At 48.2% G+C, this 16,734-nt stretch overlaps 1 protein-coding gene across 4 annotated transcripts in view; it reads left to right on the top strand.

Annotated features, from left to right (window-relative positions):
* The window catches only part of VWA5B1 (von Willebrand factor A domain containing 5B1), a 56,773-nt gene that overhangs the window by 24,524 nt on the left and 15,515 nt on the right, over positions 1–16,734 (top strand). For all 4 annotated transcript variants that reach the window (XM_047728684.1, XM_047728686.1, XM_047728685.1 and 1 more), the window contains exons 6-13: positions 191–322; positions 966–1,090; positions 4,291–4,467; positions 8,981–9,091; positions 11,012–11,214; positions 11,687–11,801; positions 13,253–13,438; positions 15,811–15,994. In XM_047728684.1, coding sequence (XP_047584640.1) covers positions 191–322; positions 966–1,090; positions 4,291–4,467; positions 8,981–9,091; positions 11,012–11,214; positions 11,687–11,801; positions 13,253–13,438; positions 15,811–15,994 — 1,233 coding nt within the window. The remainder of the gene's footprint in view (positions 1–190; positions 323–965; positions 1,091–4,290; positions 4,468–8,980; positions 9,092–11,011; positions 11,215–11,686; positions 11,802–13,252; positions 13,439–15,810; positions 15,995–16,734) is intronic.

The following is a 16,734-nucleotide window of genomic DNA, read 5'->3' as shown; positions in this document are numbered from 1 at the left end:
GGGCAAGAAAGGCCATTGACACCATCCGTCTAAGCTCCCATTTTGTCAATGGGGGAATTGAGGAGGCCTGTCCATGGTTACACAGAAGGTCGAGGGTCCCTCATCGCTGACCTGGGTCTCCATGTTCCCCCACTGAGCCCCTATTTCTCCCAAGACTGCTGAGCCTCTGCCACATTTCTGTGCCACCCAGGGGTGGAGAGTCCCACCCACGAGATCCGAGCCGATGCCGCCCCGTCTGCACGATCGGCCAAGAGCATCATTATCACCTTGGCCAACAGGCACACCTTCGACCGGCCCGTGGAGATCCTCATCCATCCCAGCGGTAGGGGGCACCAGGCGGACCCCGGTGTTGGGGGGGTGGCCTATGGGAGGAAAGAGATGCTGATCCTATGGGGAGCAGACACAGTGGTGGCCCTTTGTCTGGTGGGCCAGACCAGGGGGAGCGCAGGAGCATATGGCAGAAAGAGAAGACCAACTAAGTGACTCCTGGAAAATGAGTCTAGCTGGCAGAACTGAGTGCCCAGATTCTAGCTCCAGAGGCCCTAGGATCTCATTCACCCATTAGGGAACTTTGCCTCCAGGGTAGCTGAGCAGATGACCTTTGAAATCCTAAGCTCAAGGGGACCCTCCCAGCTCTGAACACTCAGGGAGGAACTGTTCTGTCTCTTTAAGGATTCCTAAGATGTCAGGATCTGAAAAGATCAGAGCCTGGTCTGTCTTCCATTTTACAGATGGGCCAACTGAGGCCCAGAGAGGGTCAGTGAGTTATCCGAGACCACTAGGCTCTCCTACCTGCCAGCTCAGTAGTCTTCCCATGGCCCTACACTGCTCCAGGCAGTCAGGAATTCTATTCCCCTCTTCCAATCGGGATTCCTCCCCACTGTGAAGATCCTGTTCTTAAACCAAGGTCCCTGGTATTGCCCTCATATTCGGACAACCGCCAAGAGTTGATCTCATCTCTGCAGAGCCCCACATGCCACACGTCCTGATGGAGAAAGGGGACATGACCCTGGGAGAGTTTGAGCAGCACTTGAAAGGAAGAACGGAGTTCATTAAAGGGATGAAGAAGGACAGCAGGGCAGAGAGACAGGTGAGGGTGGCTGGGGCCGCGTCCGTGGTGGCAGAAGTGGGGTGACACTGGGAACTGGGTCATCACTGCCCCGATGAGGATACTGAGCAGGGGAAGGGGGTGGCTTGCTTGGTCACTCTCACAGCGAGCTGGTGGCAGATCCTCGTCCATGTTTCCCTCCATGGGCTGGGGCACCTCTGGGAAGGTGGATATCCAAATGCGGCAGCTACTCTCCCACTTCCTGCCAGGCCACTTGCTCCTGGTACCACCAAGGGGCCTAAGCCAGGTGGCATTTCTAGGCTGGTGGCAGAAACAACCTTGGTCTTCTCCATGTTAATCCACCCCAAGTGGCTCCCAGGACCCTATAGGCAGGTGCCCTCCCAGCCCCGTGTTTACCTCTGGCCCTCCCTTTCCCTACCTGCTAAATGGGTCTCTTGCTCATCCTGTCTCTGAGATCCTTGTTGCTATTATGTAAAGAATAAAGGCAGAGTGGAGAAAGCCTGATGAAGACCCTTTCTCGGCCCGCCCCCTCCCGTATGAAGTGCCAGTACGAGGAGGCTTCAGCAGACTGGGGGGCTGGGGAAGCCTGGTAGGAGGCTGGGACCCAGGCTGTAAGCTCTACCAGCAATCTTTCCTGCTCATGGCCCTACACACCAAAATGGGCCCTGAAGACCAAGGCAGGTTTAAGAACGATCCCATACTTCTTTTTCTGGTCTTCCCTTTTTAAATGAGAACACTGAGGTTTAGCACCCAAAAAGAACTGGTAAGCTGGGAGGAGAGGGGAGACTATTCCCTCGGGAGTTGGCTTCGGTGACATGAGGCTAAGGACTTAGAGTCCATCTGCGGGGGCAGCTTTGCTGGATTTAAGAGCCCTTCCCTGAGTGGCAGAGGATCATGGGGTGGGGGCGGGGAGGAGGTATGGGAATGTGTAGATGGCTTCCTGCTCATGTCTTCCCCCTTGTTAGATATCCCACTGGAGGGGCCTGGTGGGGCATAGAAGGGATGGCAGAGATAAAGGGTTAGTAGCTCATATCATCCCATGTTTAGGGATATACCTGCCTTTCCAGAGGGACCCTCTCACCCAGATGAGTCAACTGGGAGACTGGGGCTGTCTCCCCTACCTGCCAGCTGTCTCCCCTACCTGCCAGCTCTAGGACACCTGAGGCAAATGAGAATTTGCCACTTCGGGTTGGTTATGCAAATACCCTGTATTCCCATGAGCTCCAGGACCGATAGTGATCACTCAAAGCTGCTAAGAAGTGATGAGTTTATTGTAATTGGATAAGGGCAGCTGGAGAAGACACTGGAGAATTCCGAGCCGGGCCCCCACGCCACCTCTCTGAGAGGCAAAATCAGGTTCCCAGAAGAGTCTTCTTGCACAGGCAGATGGGGCTGTTGCTGCCTTGGGCTCTGTCTTCCAGAAAGCCCGGCTGGGCAGTGGCCTTTGGCAAGAGAGCTCCACGTGGGAGGGAGAGCACAATCCCTCACCAAGGAAGGAGGCAAGCATCCGGAGCGTGAACAGCAATTAGGAAGAGGGGGCAAATGACACAGAGGAAGACACCATGTACAAGAGACAGAGATGCAGACAGAAGCAGAGAAAAGTAGAGACAACAGAGAGACTAGGCAAGGGGGCAGGAACCCCAGAGATGCACACATAGGTCAGTGGCAGATAAAAAGACCCACACAGATTCAGCCTCTCATTTATTCTTTCAACAAATACTAGGTCCCCCATAGATATCAGTCTCTGTTCTAGGCACTGGGGAGACAGCACTAAAAATGACATGTCCTTTTTCTCATGAAGCTTGCATTCTAGCACAGACAAGAAGTAAATGAATGAGCAAGATGAGTGTGAAGAGGGCTGGGGTCCATGAAGGAAACAAAGCAGGATGATACACTAATGAGTGATAAGTGTGGGTGCTCTAAGCCCAGGGTTTAGAGAAAGTCTGTCTGAGAATGAGACCTGGTGAGTGGTGAGGAACGGGAAGCCATGCACAGAACTGGAAGCAGGACAATGGTGACATGTTCGGGAAACAGGTGGTCGGAGTTGTTGAAATGATGCACAGAGTGGGCAAAGATGGGGTGGACAGGTAGCCAGGGGATAGGCATTTGGGGGCCTCATACCCATGATCCAAAGTATGAGGGGAAGCTATTGTTTAAACAATGGGATGACAGGGATGATCACGCTTCCTGCTCTATGTGGAAGGGACCATAGGAAAGGACATCTGGGTGGCTCAGCCAGTTAAGCATCTGACTTCAGCTCAGGTCATGATCTTGTGTCCTGGGATCCGTCTCTGCCTCTGGCTGCCTGCTCAGCAGAGAACCTGCTTGTCCCTCTGCCTCTGCCCCTCTCCCTGCTCATGCTCTCCCTCTCTCTCCCCCTCCTCTCTCTTAAATAAATGAAATTTAAAAAAAAAAAAAAAAAAGGATGGACCAGAGGGAGATTAAAGTGATGGAAAGAGGACACTCAGGCCCCAGACAAGAAATGGTACTGTCCCGCACTGGGGTGGTGGCAGTGGAAACAGAGCAGAAGACACGTTCAGAATGCATCTTAGCTGCAGAACTAACAGTCCTTTGCTGAACGGTGGATGTATGGGGTGGGGACAGAGAGGAACCAAGGACAACCCCTAGGTCTTGGGTTTGAACACCTGTATGTGTGATGATGTCATCGATTGAGTTGAGGAAGGGACTCCCATAAAAACAGAGAAACAGACACAGAGAAGCTGGTACCCAGGCACAGTCAGAGACAGAGAGAAGAAATCGGGGTGGAGAGGGGAAGAGAGGGGCAGGGCGAGGAAATGAGAATGGGTGCATCCGGAAACAACATTCAGCAGCAGCAGGCCAGCGGCTTAGACACTGGGAGCAAAAGACAGAAAGATGCTTTCCAGCCTGCACCTGTGCAGGGACTTCCTGCTCAGGGTCATCTTCTAACCTCCCTGAGAAGGGGATGTCATTTGCCCCATTTTATAAATGAAGAAACAGACCCAGAGGAGGGACTTGCCCAAGATCACACAGCTGGATGGTGAGAGCTGGTCTTTCGGCCTCCAAAGTCCAAGCAACTGGGAAAGTCTAGCACACGGAAGAGCCAGGTGCAGTCGACCTGGGCTCTCTCTACAGAGCATGAGTGGGGTCTTGACAAAGCTTGGTGAGTAGTGGGGGGACCCCCAAGAGTGGCTCTGGACCCCTGGGATGCACAAGTGAGAGAGCTTTCCTTTCTCCTCCAGACAGAAATCATCCGGAAACGCCTCCACAAGGACATTCCCCACCACTCCGTCATCATGCTCAACTTCTGCCCTGACCTTCAGTCAGTCCAGCCGAACCTGAGAAAGACCCATGGAGAGTTTATCTTCCTCATTGACAGGAGCGGCAGCATGAGTGGGACCAACATCCACCGTGTCAAGGTACTATAAGAGAACCCTTGCCCCCGGGGACTTAGGGTTCCAGACTAAATCAGCTGTGCTCCCCCAAACCAGCTTCCTCAGTACTCTTGTGCTCCAAGCAGCCCTCCTTCCACACCTGAACTACTTTCCTCAATGACTATACGGAACAACTTAACCAGAGACACCCAAACTCAACTATTCCCAAAATAAAACTTTGAAGTGGTATGAACGGAGGTAGAACTATTGTCCAAGAGAGAAAGTCATCTAGACCTCTTCTTGGCACCCCACAAACCTTTGTTGAGTGCGTGCTTTGGCTGAAACACCTCACCAGGTCCTGGGAGGAGAGGGGCCCAGAAAAGAGGGGAAGGAACCAACATTTGCTGACGCTTACTATGTATCAGATACGACCCTAGGTATTTAATGCACAGCTTGATGTTTAAGCTGGACAGTAATCCTTCGAGGTTGGCACTATTGTCACCATTTTCCACATGAGAAAGCCAATCCTAAAAATTTCAGTAACCTCCCCAAGGTCGCACAGCCGGTGTGGTCTAAGATCAAACTCTTGTCTGTCAAATTCCTACCACTTGACATCAGAGATCCATTGCACATGGCCTTGAGGAGTGTGTATAATCCAGTAGAAAATATTTAGTTCATTCTTTATTTTTCTCAAGCACCGTGGTTGGCCGACTGGAAAGACAGCAGGTTGTAAACATAGTTCCTGCCCTCCAGGAGTTCACAGTCAAGTGCGAGGGCAGCCCTGCTAACCAGCCATAGCTGGGAGCATGGCCTCATTGCAGTGGGAAGTTCAGAAGAGGGATAAACCTTCCTCCCCGTGTACCCCCAAGTGTTTCATCTCCCTCAGGAGATTATTTGCCTCGATTATGGCATTATCTAGCTCTTCTTTGCCTGTTTGGTTGTGTAGATGTGTGTCTCCTCCTCTGGAGTTATGAACTCATTAAGGGAAAGGACCAGATCTTTTTCATCTCTCTCTCCCTATGGAGCCTGGCTCTGTACTTATGCATAAAAAGCCCCCAGTTGCTGTTTATTAAACTGGGTACAGGCCCATCGTTCAAGGAAATGAAGGATGCGGGAACAAGAAGAGAAGGGTCTGCCATCACCTGAAATTTCATCCCTCTAGTTTGTCCCTGGAGCAAACTCTTGTTTCCAGGGCAATAGGACTGGCAAGGAAGGAAGGGGATGGGTGGGATCTGTGATATCCGCCATCTCCTCGGGCTTGCTATGACTGGGTTTAGTCTTGAAGTATGACTGAGCAATCATGTATGAGACCAAATTTCTCCATTTGAAGCCTCGTGACACTGAAGTGCTAGACTGGCCTCTACCGTCCTTCGAAGACAAGAATTAGACTGGGGAGCTGTCCATAGTCCTGCTGAGACACACTCCAGGCCTGTGTGGCCATGTGTATTTCTTTCCACAGCTGTTATCAGTTTGTAAGATAGCTCTTCAGTTGCTCTCAAGTATCATGGTATCTTATGATGTCTCTTGGAGAGCATTTAAGCTATTTTTCCTGCCACTTTCCAGGTAAGGAAACTGAGTCCCCAAGAGCCTGTTTTCCCCAGCATCACAGGGCTAATGAGGAAATCAAAGCTTGCCCTATCTTGGATCAGTGCTCATTTTCCTTACCCTGCTGATGGGGAATGACAATACTCCTCTACGGAGAAAACCTCTCTTCTCTGATTATGTCATTTCTCCCACATGGCTTAGTAGAAAGAGCAATGTCTGGGTTTGGGAATCATTCTGCCACTGATTTGTTATGCGGCTTTGGACAAGTTGATTCTCAACTCTGGGATTCAGTTATCCTTTCTGTAGAATGAGAAGGAGAGATTAATTCAGGGAGGGCAAACATATGTCACATGTCCCTTTATTCCCCTCTCCCAAGGCCAGACAGACATCAATAATTGACCATGGCATTTTTTTCTCATGCTGAGCCTGGACTCATTCTCTTTATCCTTGTCATCTCTGGGTTCCAGGCTGTTACTGCCATTAAATGGAGTTAGTTTATGAATGGAAATCCATTTCCTGAACTAAAGACCTTTCCAACTTTACCTTCCAGAATTTTCAGACAATAACTTCCTCTGGCTCTCCTCTCAGTCCCTTTCCCTTTTGGAGTCTCTCCTGCTCTCTTGTCCAGTTCAGCTCACTGAGCTCAAGGTCATCCCTTCATGGATGGCTTTGCTCTGGCACAACACATTCTGCTACACATGCCCCCTTTTAGAGAAAGGTGCAGAAATTACCTAGGACACACATTCCTTTCCCCACTGGCAATGAGGCCATAGGTGTGTTGCTTGGGTCATTAATTGTGGCCATCCGGTAGACTAAGGAAAAACTAGGCTTAGGGGCACCTGGGTGGCTCAGTGGGTTAAAGCCTCTGCCTTCGGCTCAGGTCATGTTCCCAGGGTCCTGGGATCGAGCCCCACATCGGGCTCTCTGCTCAGCGGGGAGCCTGCTTCCTCCTCTCTCTCTCTGCCTGCCTGCCTCTCTGCCTACTTGTGATCTCTGTCAAGTAAATAAATAAAATCTTTAAAAAAAAAAAAAAGGAAAAACTAGGCTTAGGAAGATAGGAGAGAACAGAAATCTGAACAGCCACACCAAGGGGGAAAGTTCAGCCAATTTAATCTCCTGCAGCTGGTCTCATTCTCCAGCTGCCACTGGCTGCCAAAAACATGGCTTTCAAAATTCTAGTAGGTGTGAGCGGAGACAATCTGTAGGGATCAGCAGTCTCCCGCTAGCAGGAATATACATTAGTGCCTAATGAAAAAAATAAGCAGATATTGACCTCTTTTGTAGAGAACAAAATGTACTGACACAGGCAACAAAAAGAGTTGAGGGAACATTGATGTTAATGTTTGATATTTACAGAGGGGGATGGGAGAGGGGCTGCAGGTCTATGCAGCCTGCAAGGCTATATGCTATGGAAGTGGCCAAGATCCAGTTGCCGCTGCTTCCTTCTAGATTCTGGAACACAAACAGTTTGTCTCTCGGAAGCCATGCTGAGGTCCCTGGGGTACCATCAATAAACTACTTGGGATGAGGGAGAGCCCCCCCCCCCCCACCCTTCCCAAGCTCTGTGTCATGGCAGAGAGCCAACGTGAATGATGATTTCGGAGCTATGTTCTTTGTTTGCCTGTTTGGTTTTTTAAAGATTTTTTTTTTATTTAACGAGAGAAAGAGATTACAAGTAGGCAGAGAGGCAGGCAGAGAGAGGGAGAGGGAAGAAGACTCCCTGATGAGCAGAGAACCCAATGCGGGGCTCGATCCCAGGACCCTGAGATGATGACCTGAGCCAAAGGCAGAGGCTTAACCCTACGGAGCCATCCAGGTGCCTGCCTGGAGCTATGGTTTAAAAGCTGTCCTGTTCTTTGGTTTTGTGATTCAGTGCAACTTCTTAACTCTCTGAGACTCAGTTTCCTTTTCTGTAGAACACAGGTGTTGCTATTAATGTTTCTCATGGGGTTGGTGATCATAACCATTTACTGAACATTTACTAGGTGCCAAACTGAGGCTCTGAGGAGTGACCTAATGAGTCCAAGGTCAAGTTAGTAATGGTATAAGTGAGATTTAAAACCACAGATGTCTAACTTCAAAATGTATCTTCTTCTCCACTGTGCTGTAATAAATGTTACAGAGGTAAAAGGAGATAATTAATGGAAAGGGCTTAACACGGGGCTTGGCACAGAGTAACAGCTTGATATTTATTGTTGCGCTCTGCCGCTGTCATCGTCACCACCACCATCATCATCTTCATCCCTCCTGCCATCTCCCCCACCTTTCCTCTTTGTAGTTATTTATTTCGACAGACCTCATCAAGGGCTCTTGGTGTTGCGGAGTTAAGCCGGTTAGCACCCTGTAATGTTCCCAGACTCTGGAGCACGGTGACCCGTGTTAGAGCGCTGGCTCTGCTACTCTCAAAATGTGCACGAATGAGTCATCCCACCTCTCTGTGGCTCAGTTTCCTCTTGTATAAAATGGGGATGACATTGTGCCTTCCTCAAGGCTCACAGTGAGGATGACATGAAGTAAAGCATGCAAACTGTCTCCCAGGTGTTTAACAAATACGAGCTGGAGAGACTGCCCCTGAGAGACTTGTTAACTGGAGCGTTAGCCATAGGTAGGGCACGTCGGATGCAGAAGGGCCTGGACGAAAGCCTGTTCCATCCACGATGTGCCCCGGACCCAGCCACGTGCCCCCCTTGGATGTCGATTTCGTTTTTGCAGAAGAAAGTGGGTGCTCCCTGCTCTCCCTACCTCTCAGGGTCAGCAGGAGGTGAAATGGAACTGGCAAGCATAATAGAAGGGCTTTGAGAAGTCAGACTTGCCACACGGATGAGAAGTTTTATGATGATGGCTTTGGTCCAGCCTCAGGTTGCTGTCAGCAAATTTCTTGATGTGAGGGCGAAGGCACTGTTGGGTGTGGGCAGAGGGGGGAAGCCCATGTGGAGGCTGCTTCTAGCTGCTGGGTAGTGGCAAAACCAGTAACTCCTTCCCAAACTCTGAAAATCCCTTTCTTGCCTGCCAGGATGCCATGCTGGTAGCTCTTAAGAGCCTCATGCCAGCCTGCCTCTTCAATGTCATTGGGTTTGGATCCACATTTAAGACTCTCTTCCCTTCCAGTCAGACCTACAGTGAGGTAAGGCCAGGGCAGGGCTGGGTCCAGAATGGGTGGGTGGTGAGGAGCAGAGGGAAAGAAGAAAAAGAAAGCGTGGGTAGCACTGAGGGCTGCCTCAGCTGTCGCCCCACTCCTTGCCTTGTAGAAACTCAGTGATGCCCATGGCAGAGAACGCAAGAGGTTCTCTCTGGGTAGGCCATTAGCTGACAGCTCATCTTCTGACATCCCTCCTCTTTATAATAAGGACCATTTGGGGAAAATTATGGGTGTGCTCAGCGAGAAGGCATAGGGAAGGGGTAGAGAGGCACAGGGAAGGGGTAGAGAGGGGATATGTAGGGTAGAGAAGCAGGATATACCTGCTTCTGTTTCAAGAGAACGACAGACTCATGCAAGTTTGAGCTAAAGGAGCGAGTGGTAAGGGGTTAAGGAGTGAATGGGTGGGGAGGGGGGCTAAGAATAGAACTCACAAGTCTCAAATGACAATTTAGAACAAGAGGACGGGGGCCCTAGCAGTACATTCAAAACTGGAGCATATTCTGTCCAGGTCTAGGAACAGGAAGAAAGAACGTAAGGGAGGGGAGGGAGAAAGGAAGAACATGTTTCCGTGAAAAATAATTTTATAGGTTTTTAAAATACAAAAATAATATATATTGATTATCCCACAATTTTTAAAACCAGATAATCAAAAAGAAAAATTAAAAGGTCTCCCATGATCCCATCAGAGAAAAAAAAAAGGAAAGCCCACCATTAAGAGCTCAGTATAAATCCCTCCAGACCTTGTTCTATGTGTTTACACACATTTTTATTTTTTTATTTATTTTTTTAAGGATTTTTATTTATCAATTTGACAGACAGAGATCACAAGCAGGCAGAGAGGCAGGCAGAGAGAGAGGGGGAAGCAGGCTCCCTGCTGAGCAGAGAGCCCAATGCGGGGCTTGATCCCAGGACCTTGGGATCATGACCTGAGCCAAAGCAGAGGCTTTAACCCACTGAGCCACCCAGGCGCCCCCATTTTTAATAAAGACAGTATTAGATATGCCATACCATTCTGTAACCTTCCAACACAACAGTCTATCATAAGCATATTTCTATCTAAGTAATATTAATCTACACAATAACTTCAGTGACTGCCTAGTATTTCACTACACAGATAAATTGGAACCTATTGAATTAAATCCCTACTTGAGCTTGCCAGTTGCTTCCATATTTTTCTATTCAGTCATCTTTGTAGCGAAGACTCCACACCCATCCTTAATGATTCCCTTGGGATAAATCCTTAGTCTTATTGGCTCAGAAGATAAATATCCATTTCAAGACTTTTGATACATGCCATTAACATAAGCATAGATGTTGGAAGAGCATCTTCATGACTCAGGAGCAGAACATCTGATATCCGTCTGGTGCCAGGAGTCCTTGGACAGTTGGGTTCCGCAATGCTGATCCAGGAGGAAGGGAATCTGAAGCCCACATTGGGCGCATGGTTTCTTCAAAGTACTATAGGGATTTAGCACCACAGGCAGGGCTAGAATTTGAGTCTTAAGATTTCTAGTGTAATGGTCTTACCACTACAGACCTCCTGCCTCGCTCATCAGAAAAGGACACCTCATTTGTGCTGAGCAGTCGGGGCTTGCCATTCTACCTTTTCTGCGGGTGTTTATATTTTTAATGAGGAACAAAGAAAGGACAGTAGTAAGTTAACAAACCACGGACAACAGCACTTAGGGCATTCATGGGGGGTGTTACTGGGCAGAATCACACCCAATGAGTGGCCATCATTCTTCCTGTGCATGGGACAGAGATGAAATCGGGAACATGAGTCAATTCAGTGAAACCCGGCTAAGATCTAGGGAAACAAAGTACTTGTCCTCCAAGGACTTACAGTCTCGGTGTCATATGGTGATCCTGGGGACTATCTTCCCTGTCCATGGCCCTTCCCTGCAGGAGAGCGTGGCCATGGCCTGTGATAACATCCAGAGAATGCGTGCTGACATGGGGGGCACCAACATCCTTTCTCCGCTCAAATGGATCATCCGTCAGCCAGTGCGCCGAGGCCACCCACGGCTTCTTTTCCTGATCACCGATGGTGCCGTCAACAACACCGGCAAGGTGCTAGAACTGCTGCGAAACCATGCCTTCTCCACCAGGTGGGCACAGGCTGAAGGTCTAGGTCTTGGTTATCCTGGGCTGTCCTGGGCTGGGGGGTGCCAGAACTGGGGCATCATGGAGGATGCCAGAAGGAAAGGAGAGAATTCCAGTTCCTACAATGCTTTGTTTCCAGGGTGGTTGGTGTAACTAACTTCAAAGTTTGCCTCTTTCCCTCAAGAGTTCAGATGGGATGCGATAACACCTCACCTCTGTGTATAGCAACCAAAGGGGAGCCTGGGGGGAAGATGTCCTTCCTGCTCCTTTGACTCTGTCCTGGGGTGAGATTTAATGGGCTATTGTGAATGTTGGTGCCCACTGATGGCTCTCTGCCTTCTCTTTCACTCTCTGCCTGATGCTAGGATCAGCTCTGAGATGGCTCTCCTCACTCATGCTCTGTCCCTTTCCCCACCAAAGGGACAAAGAGGACACAGAGGATGGGAAGTAGCAGCCTCTTTCTTTCCCTTCTCCCAGGTGCTATAGCTTTGGAATTGGACCCAACGTCTGCCACAGACTGGTGAGAGGGCTGGCAACTGTATCCAAGGGCAGTGCTGAGTTTCTGGTCGAGGGGGAACGGCTCCAACCCAAGGTAGGCAAAAGGAGCTCAGTGTGTTCTGGTGCAGTACTTCAGAGGCCAAGACTGGTCATACAGCAACTCATTGGTGGGGCTGGGATTTCATTTCACCCAAGTCTGAGCTCCCCACTAGGCCACTATACACCCCAATGACAATCAGAGAGGTAGAGGCCACAGAGTAGATAGTCCCCAGGATCACTGTACTGGAGTCAGTAGAGGGCACTATGGCCACAGGTCTCCAGCCACTGGATCACATGATCCAGCCACCGGCTGGGCAGGACTGGGGCTTCCGAGTCACTGCATCTGTGGTTATGGAGTTGTGTTTGGGGTCATTTCTGGCCACATTCCTGATGATGACAAATGGTGGCTCAGAAGCATTTAAGGACCCAGAAATCAAGGAAATTATAGTCACGTCTCCATTTTCTGCACAGTTGGCACAAATAACCCAACTCTTTGAAAATCCTTGGGTCAGTCCAGATCCTCCAGGAACGAGAGAACCTCAGACAGAGTAGGATTTAAGAAATTCATAACTACAAGAGGTTCACTGGGGGATAATATCTGTGAAAGAAAAAAGAGGAAGAAGCAGGAAGGAGAACTCTTCAGCCCATAATACCCATGCATACCTGTGAAAGGAAAGGAGGGAAGCAGGACTGAGCAGGGAGAGCTTCACACTGCAAGTCTGGCAAGGTCTCAGCCAACCCAACAGGGACCTCGGGAGCAAAGATTACCCATTAGGCAGTCAAATCAGGCTGAAATGCCTGCACCAGTATCTGGGCAGCTCAGCTGTTGTGGGAAGGTTTCCACAGGGAGGTGTGGTCTTGGCTTGAACGCTGGGGCATTGCATCTAGAGACTATCACCTAACTGCATTCCTTGCAGCAAAAGATCATAGTCTTCCTCAAGGAGATGTGGGAGTGCACCCTTATGGCTCTCACAATTCCCAAATCATTTTCCCCCAACTTTGCAGTATATCTGAAGAAATCAGCCTAGGTGATGCTTAACCACAGCTGTCATATATTGAACACATATCATGAGGTAGCGACTTCAAATCCAGTATCTCAGCTAATTCTCCCAACTACACTGAGAGTTGAAAATTACTCACTTTACCAGAAAAAGAAACAGAGGCACAGCAAGGCAAATTAATTTGCTCAAGGTCACTATCTAGTCCCATGCTTTGACACAAATTTTCTATGGGTCCCATGCTAGTCACAACCTTTCTTTAGGTCTTAGATCTCCTCCTTATAAAATGCTAAGCTTAGAGAAACAAGATCTGCTCCAACTCTGACATTCCAGTAGTCTAAAAAGCTCAGAGGCATGTTCACTGCTGGACAAGCCATCCCAAGACCTAGTGTGTCTTCTTCTCTGCTCACATCCCCTCATGCTCATACCCCTATGGTCTTTGTACTCCTCCTCTGTGCACGTCCCTGCTCAACATACCCCCAACCTGTGTTCTGACCCCGCCCAACAGATGATCAAATCTCTGAAGAAGGCCATGGCCCCAGTCCTGAGTGATGTAACTGTGGAGTGGGTCTTCCCTGAGACCACCGAGGTCTTGATCTCACCCGTGAGCACCAGCTCCCTCTTTCCCGGAGAGCGGCTGGTGGGATATGGCATTGTGTGTGATGCCTCCTTATACATCTCCCATCCCAGATCTGTAAGTATCTTAGACATTCCGTAACAGTGGGGCTCCAGAACCATGCCCACAAAGCCACCCTTAGCTGGAAAGGCTATTGGTGGCCTCTAGGAAGTAATTGGGTCTAGGCTTACAGTTGTGGGGTCTGGTTGACCGTGGGCATGCAGTCAGGATGACACTGCTTGGGTAAATGTTATCTTCACAACATGTGGTTCTTAAGATCCCCTGCAGCAGAAAAATTGGGAGAACATGTCTAAAATGCAGAGCCCAAGGGGTACCTGGCTGGCTCGGTTGGGTAAGTGGCCAACTCTTGATTTTAGCTCAGTTTTTAATCTCAGTGTCCTGAGACTGAATCCCACAAGGTGCTCTGTGATCAGCAGGGAGTCTGCCTCAGGATTCTCTCTTCCGTCCCCATCCCTACCCCAGCTCGCTCTCTCACTCTCTCTCTCTCAAATAAATACACAAATTTTTTTAAAAGATAAAGTAAAATGCAGGGTCCCTGAACTCTGCCTCTGAAACTAATATCATATGTTAATTGAATTTAAATACATTTTAATTTGATTTAAAAAATACTTAACCAAAAAAAAAAAAAATGCGGAACCCAAGCTCCAACCCAGATCTACTTGAATAAAAGTCTTTGAGGGTAAGGCCCAGGTACCCACATTTGACATAATCTCCCCAAATTGATTTTTGACAGACAACTCCGTTGAGAACAACCGCACTCAGGTTTCTTTCCCTAAAAACTCTATTCAGGTCATGTCTCCTCAGATGAGTTTGTGTTTTACTCACACGAATCATTCTCTTGTATATGGTGACAGAAGTGAGATAAAAGTGAGGAACTTCTCAAAGGAAGGTGGATTTCATGCTAAAATGTGGGGGATTGCCTGAAATTCCCCCAATCCTCCTCTTGAGTCTCTCCACTTCTGCTTGAAGGATTTGTCATTTTGCTTCATTTTCAAGCAGGAGTCACCAACTCATTGCCTAAAGGGACTGGCAGGTATAAAATGAATAAAATGAACTTCTAAAAATAAAAGGGGAAAACACCCTGAAGGATAGCAGTTATCATGGAGTCCATAGAGAGGCAAGAGGGGTGGTGAGGAATATGGTGAACGGGATGGCACATAGCCATCTCAACTGAGTGGCCCATCCCCAGTGTGGGCTCAGTGTTAAAGGTGTTTTCAATCTTGCAAGAGAAGTGAGAATGGGTGTGTGATATTTCCAACTTTTAGAATGTTATACAATCTCCTAAGAATCACGGTCAGGGTAATGGTTAATATGTTATGGAGAGCGGGGAGTTCAAAAGCAGGGAGAAGATACTAAACAGAATGTTGGTCAGTCTTTGAACAATCTAGACCCTTCTTGGAGGTCTGGGAGGCATCCAATCATCAACAGACTCTACCACTGGAAGGAACCATCAAATAAAAGCCTTCTCCTTTCCTTACCCATGAAACTGGCCAAGTTTTCTCCTGATACTAACACAGCTCTTGGGGAAGTGTATCCTTGCCTATTGTGGTTTAAATATGACTTTCCCTCCTTTGGAAAGCAACCTAGAAATAACTAATGAAATTAGAAATACATAACTTTTCAGCCCAGAAATCCCTCCTAAGAAACTAACACCTAGAAATAAAAGTGATACAATGGATTTATGTCAAAGGATTCACTGTAGCAATTTTTTATGGTGGTTGAATATTGTACAGTCAAAAGTTTAAAAGAATGGCTGATATGCAGGACTTCCAAAATGTTTTTTTTTTAGAGATTTTATTTGTCAGAGAGAGAGGAAAGCGAGTGAGCACAGGCAGACAGAATGGCAGGCAGAGGCAGAGGGAGAAGCAGGCTCCCTGCCAAGCAAGGAGCCCGATGTGGGACTCGATCCCAGGACGCTGGGATCATGACCTGAGCCGAAGGCAGCCGCTTAACCAACTGAGCCACCCAGGCGTCCCTTCCAAAATGTTTTAAGTGCAAAACTCAAGATACTGATAAATGCAGGTAATATAGTCTACTTCTTGTAAAATAAAAATTACCCCCAAAGCCCTTATGTTTTATATATATGTGTGTTTATATCATGGAGAATGGAAGGGAAGGAACAGATGGTTCATTTTGTTAATTTTGGTTACCTACTTGGAGACAGCAGTGGCATTTAGAATTACACTAAAAATTCTTTTAAATAAAGTAGATAATTAAAAATATAAACAATATAAATGTTATGAAGAGTCAGTTCCATTCACCATCTCTTAAACGGAAGTCTGCCCAAATGATTCAAGCAAGAAAAACTTTCCTGTTATTCCAGATCCTCAAAGATGGAATGTCTCCCACCTCCTGTCCTACCCCTGCCTCCCCTTCAGATGCTCTTTCTGACATCTACTCCCAGCCCTCTTTTCTCTGCCTCCTTCCAGGACAAGAGGAGACGATACAGCATGCTTCACTCCCAGGGGTCCAGTAGCTCTGTCTTCTACCACTCCCAGGATGAGGGGCCCAGCCCAGATGCCAGAAACTCTGCCAAGAGCATGGAGTCACACTTCAACCTCAAGCAGCCCAAAGATGCCCAGCCAACCACTGGAGATGCCACCACTAATCCTGGTTAGTCTGCTGCTCCTTGTCTTCACTCCTTCTTCCAGGGAGGCCATGATTGCTACATTTTACTGAGCACTTACTCTGTGCTGAGCACTTTATAGAACCCTTGTCACTGGATAGTTAGCACCTGTGAAGATGGGTCCTAGTTCACCAATTTTACAGATGATGAAACTGAGTCTTGGGGATGTTAAGCAACTTGGCTAAGCTCATGAAACCCAGCAAGAGGGAAGGTACAGACAGGTCTAGAGCTGTTTGCACTCTTTATGGTGCTAATTTCCATTCATAGGGTATTTGTTGATCACCTACTAAGGCTAAGTACCAAACACAGTGTGGGAAACAAAGATGATGCAAACATGAATTCTTGTCTTTCAGAAGCTCTCTACCTAGGGGAAGAGATACAATTGGCTCTAACGTTGATAGAAGCAGAGTGATAGGGACCACAGTGAAGTTTAATAAGCTGTGGGAGATCCCAAGAAAAGACACATTGTTAGACGATATCAGCAGAGACATAATGAGGGCACTGCTTCTTAGATGTGGGAAGGGAGAGGAGATTCCAGGCCGCAGAAACTGGCTGAGCAAAGATGTAGAAATGTGACACCTAGAAAACACATCGCAATTGATTACTCATCTCTTACATTTGAAGCCCAGGGTACCCTGAAAAAGGAGCAGAAAGGACAGTAGCTGGGTAGATGGATTAGGACCCAGTTTATGTAAGGCTTTGCATGCCAGGGGAGGTGAGGCATCTA

The sequence above is a fragment of the Lutra lutra genome, chromosome 4 (assembly GCF_902655055.1).
Source record: "Lutra lutra chromosome 4, mLutLut1.2, whole genome shotgun sequence".
Classification (NCBI taxonomy): Eukaryota; Metazoa; Chordata; class Mammalia; order Carnivora; family Mustelidae; genus Lutra; species Lutra lutra.
The sequence above is the reverse complement of the archived record's forward strand: the minus strand, read 5'-3'. Positions and strand labels throughout refer to the sequence as shown.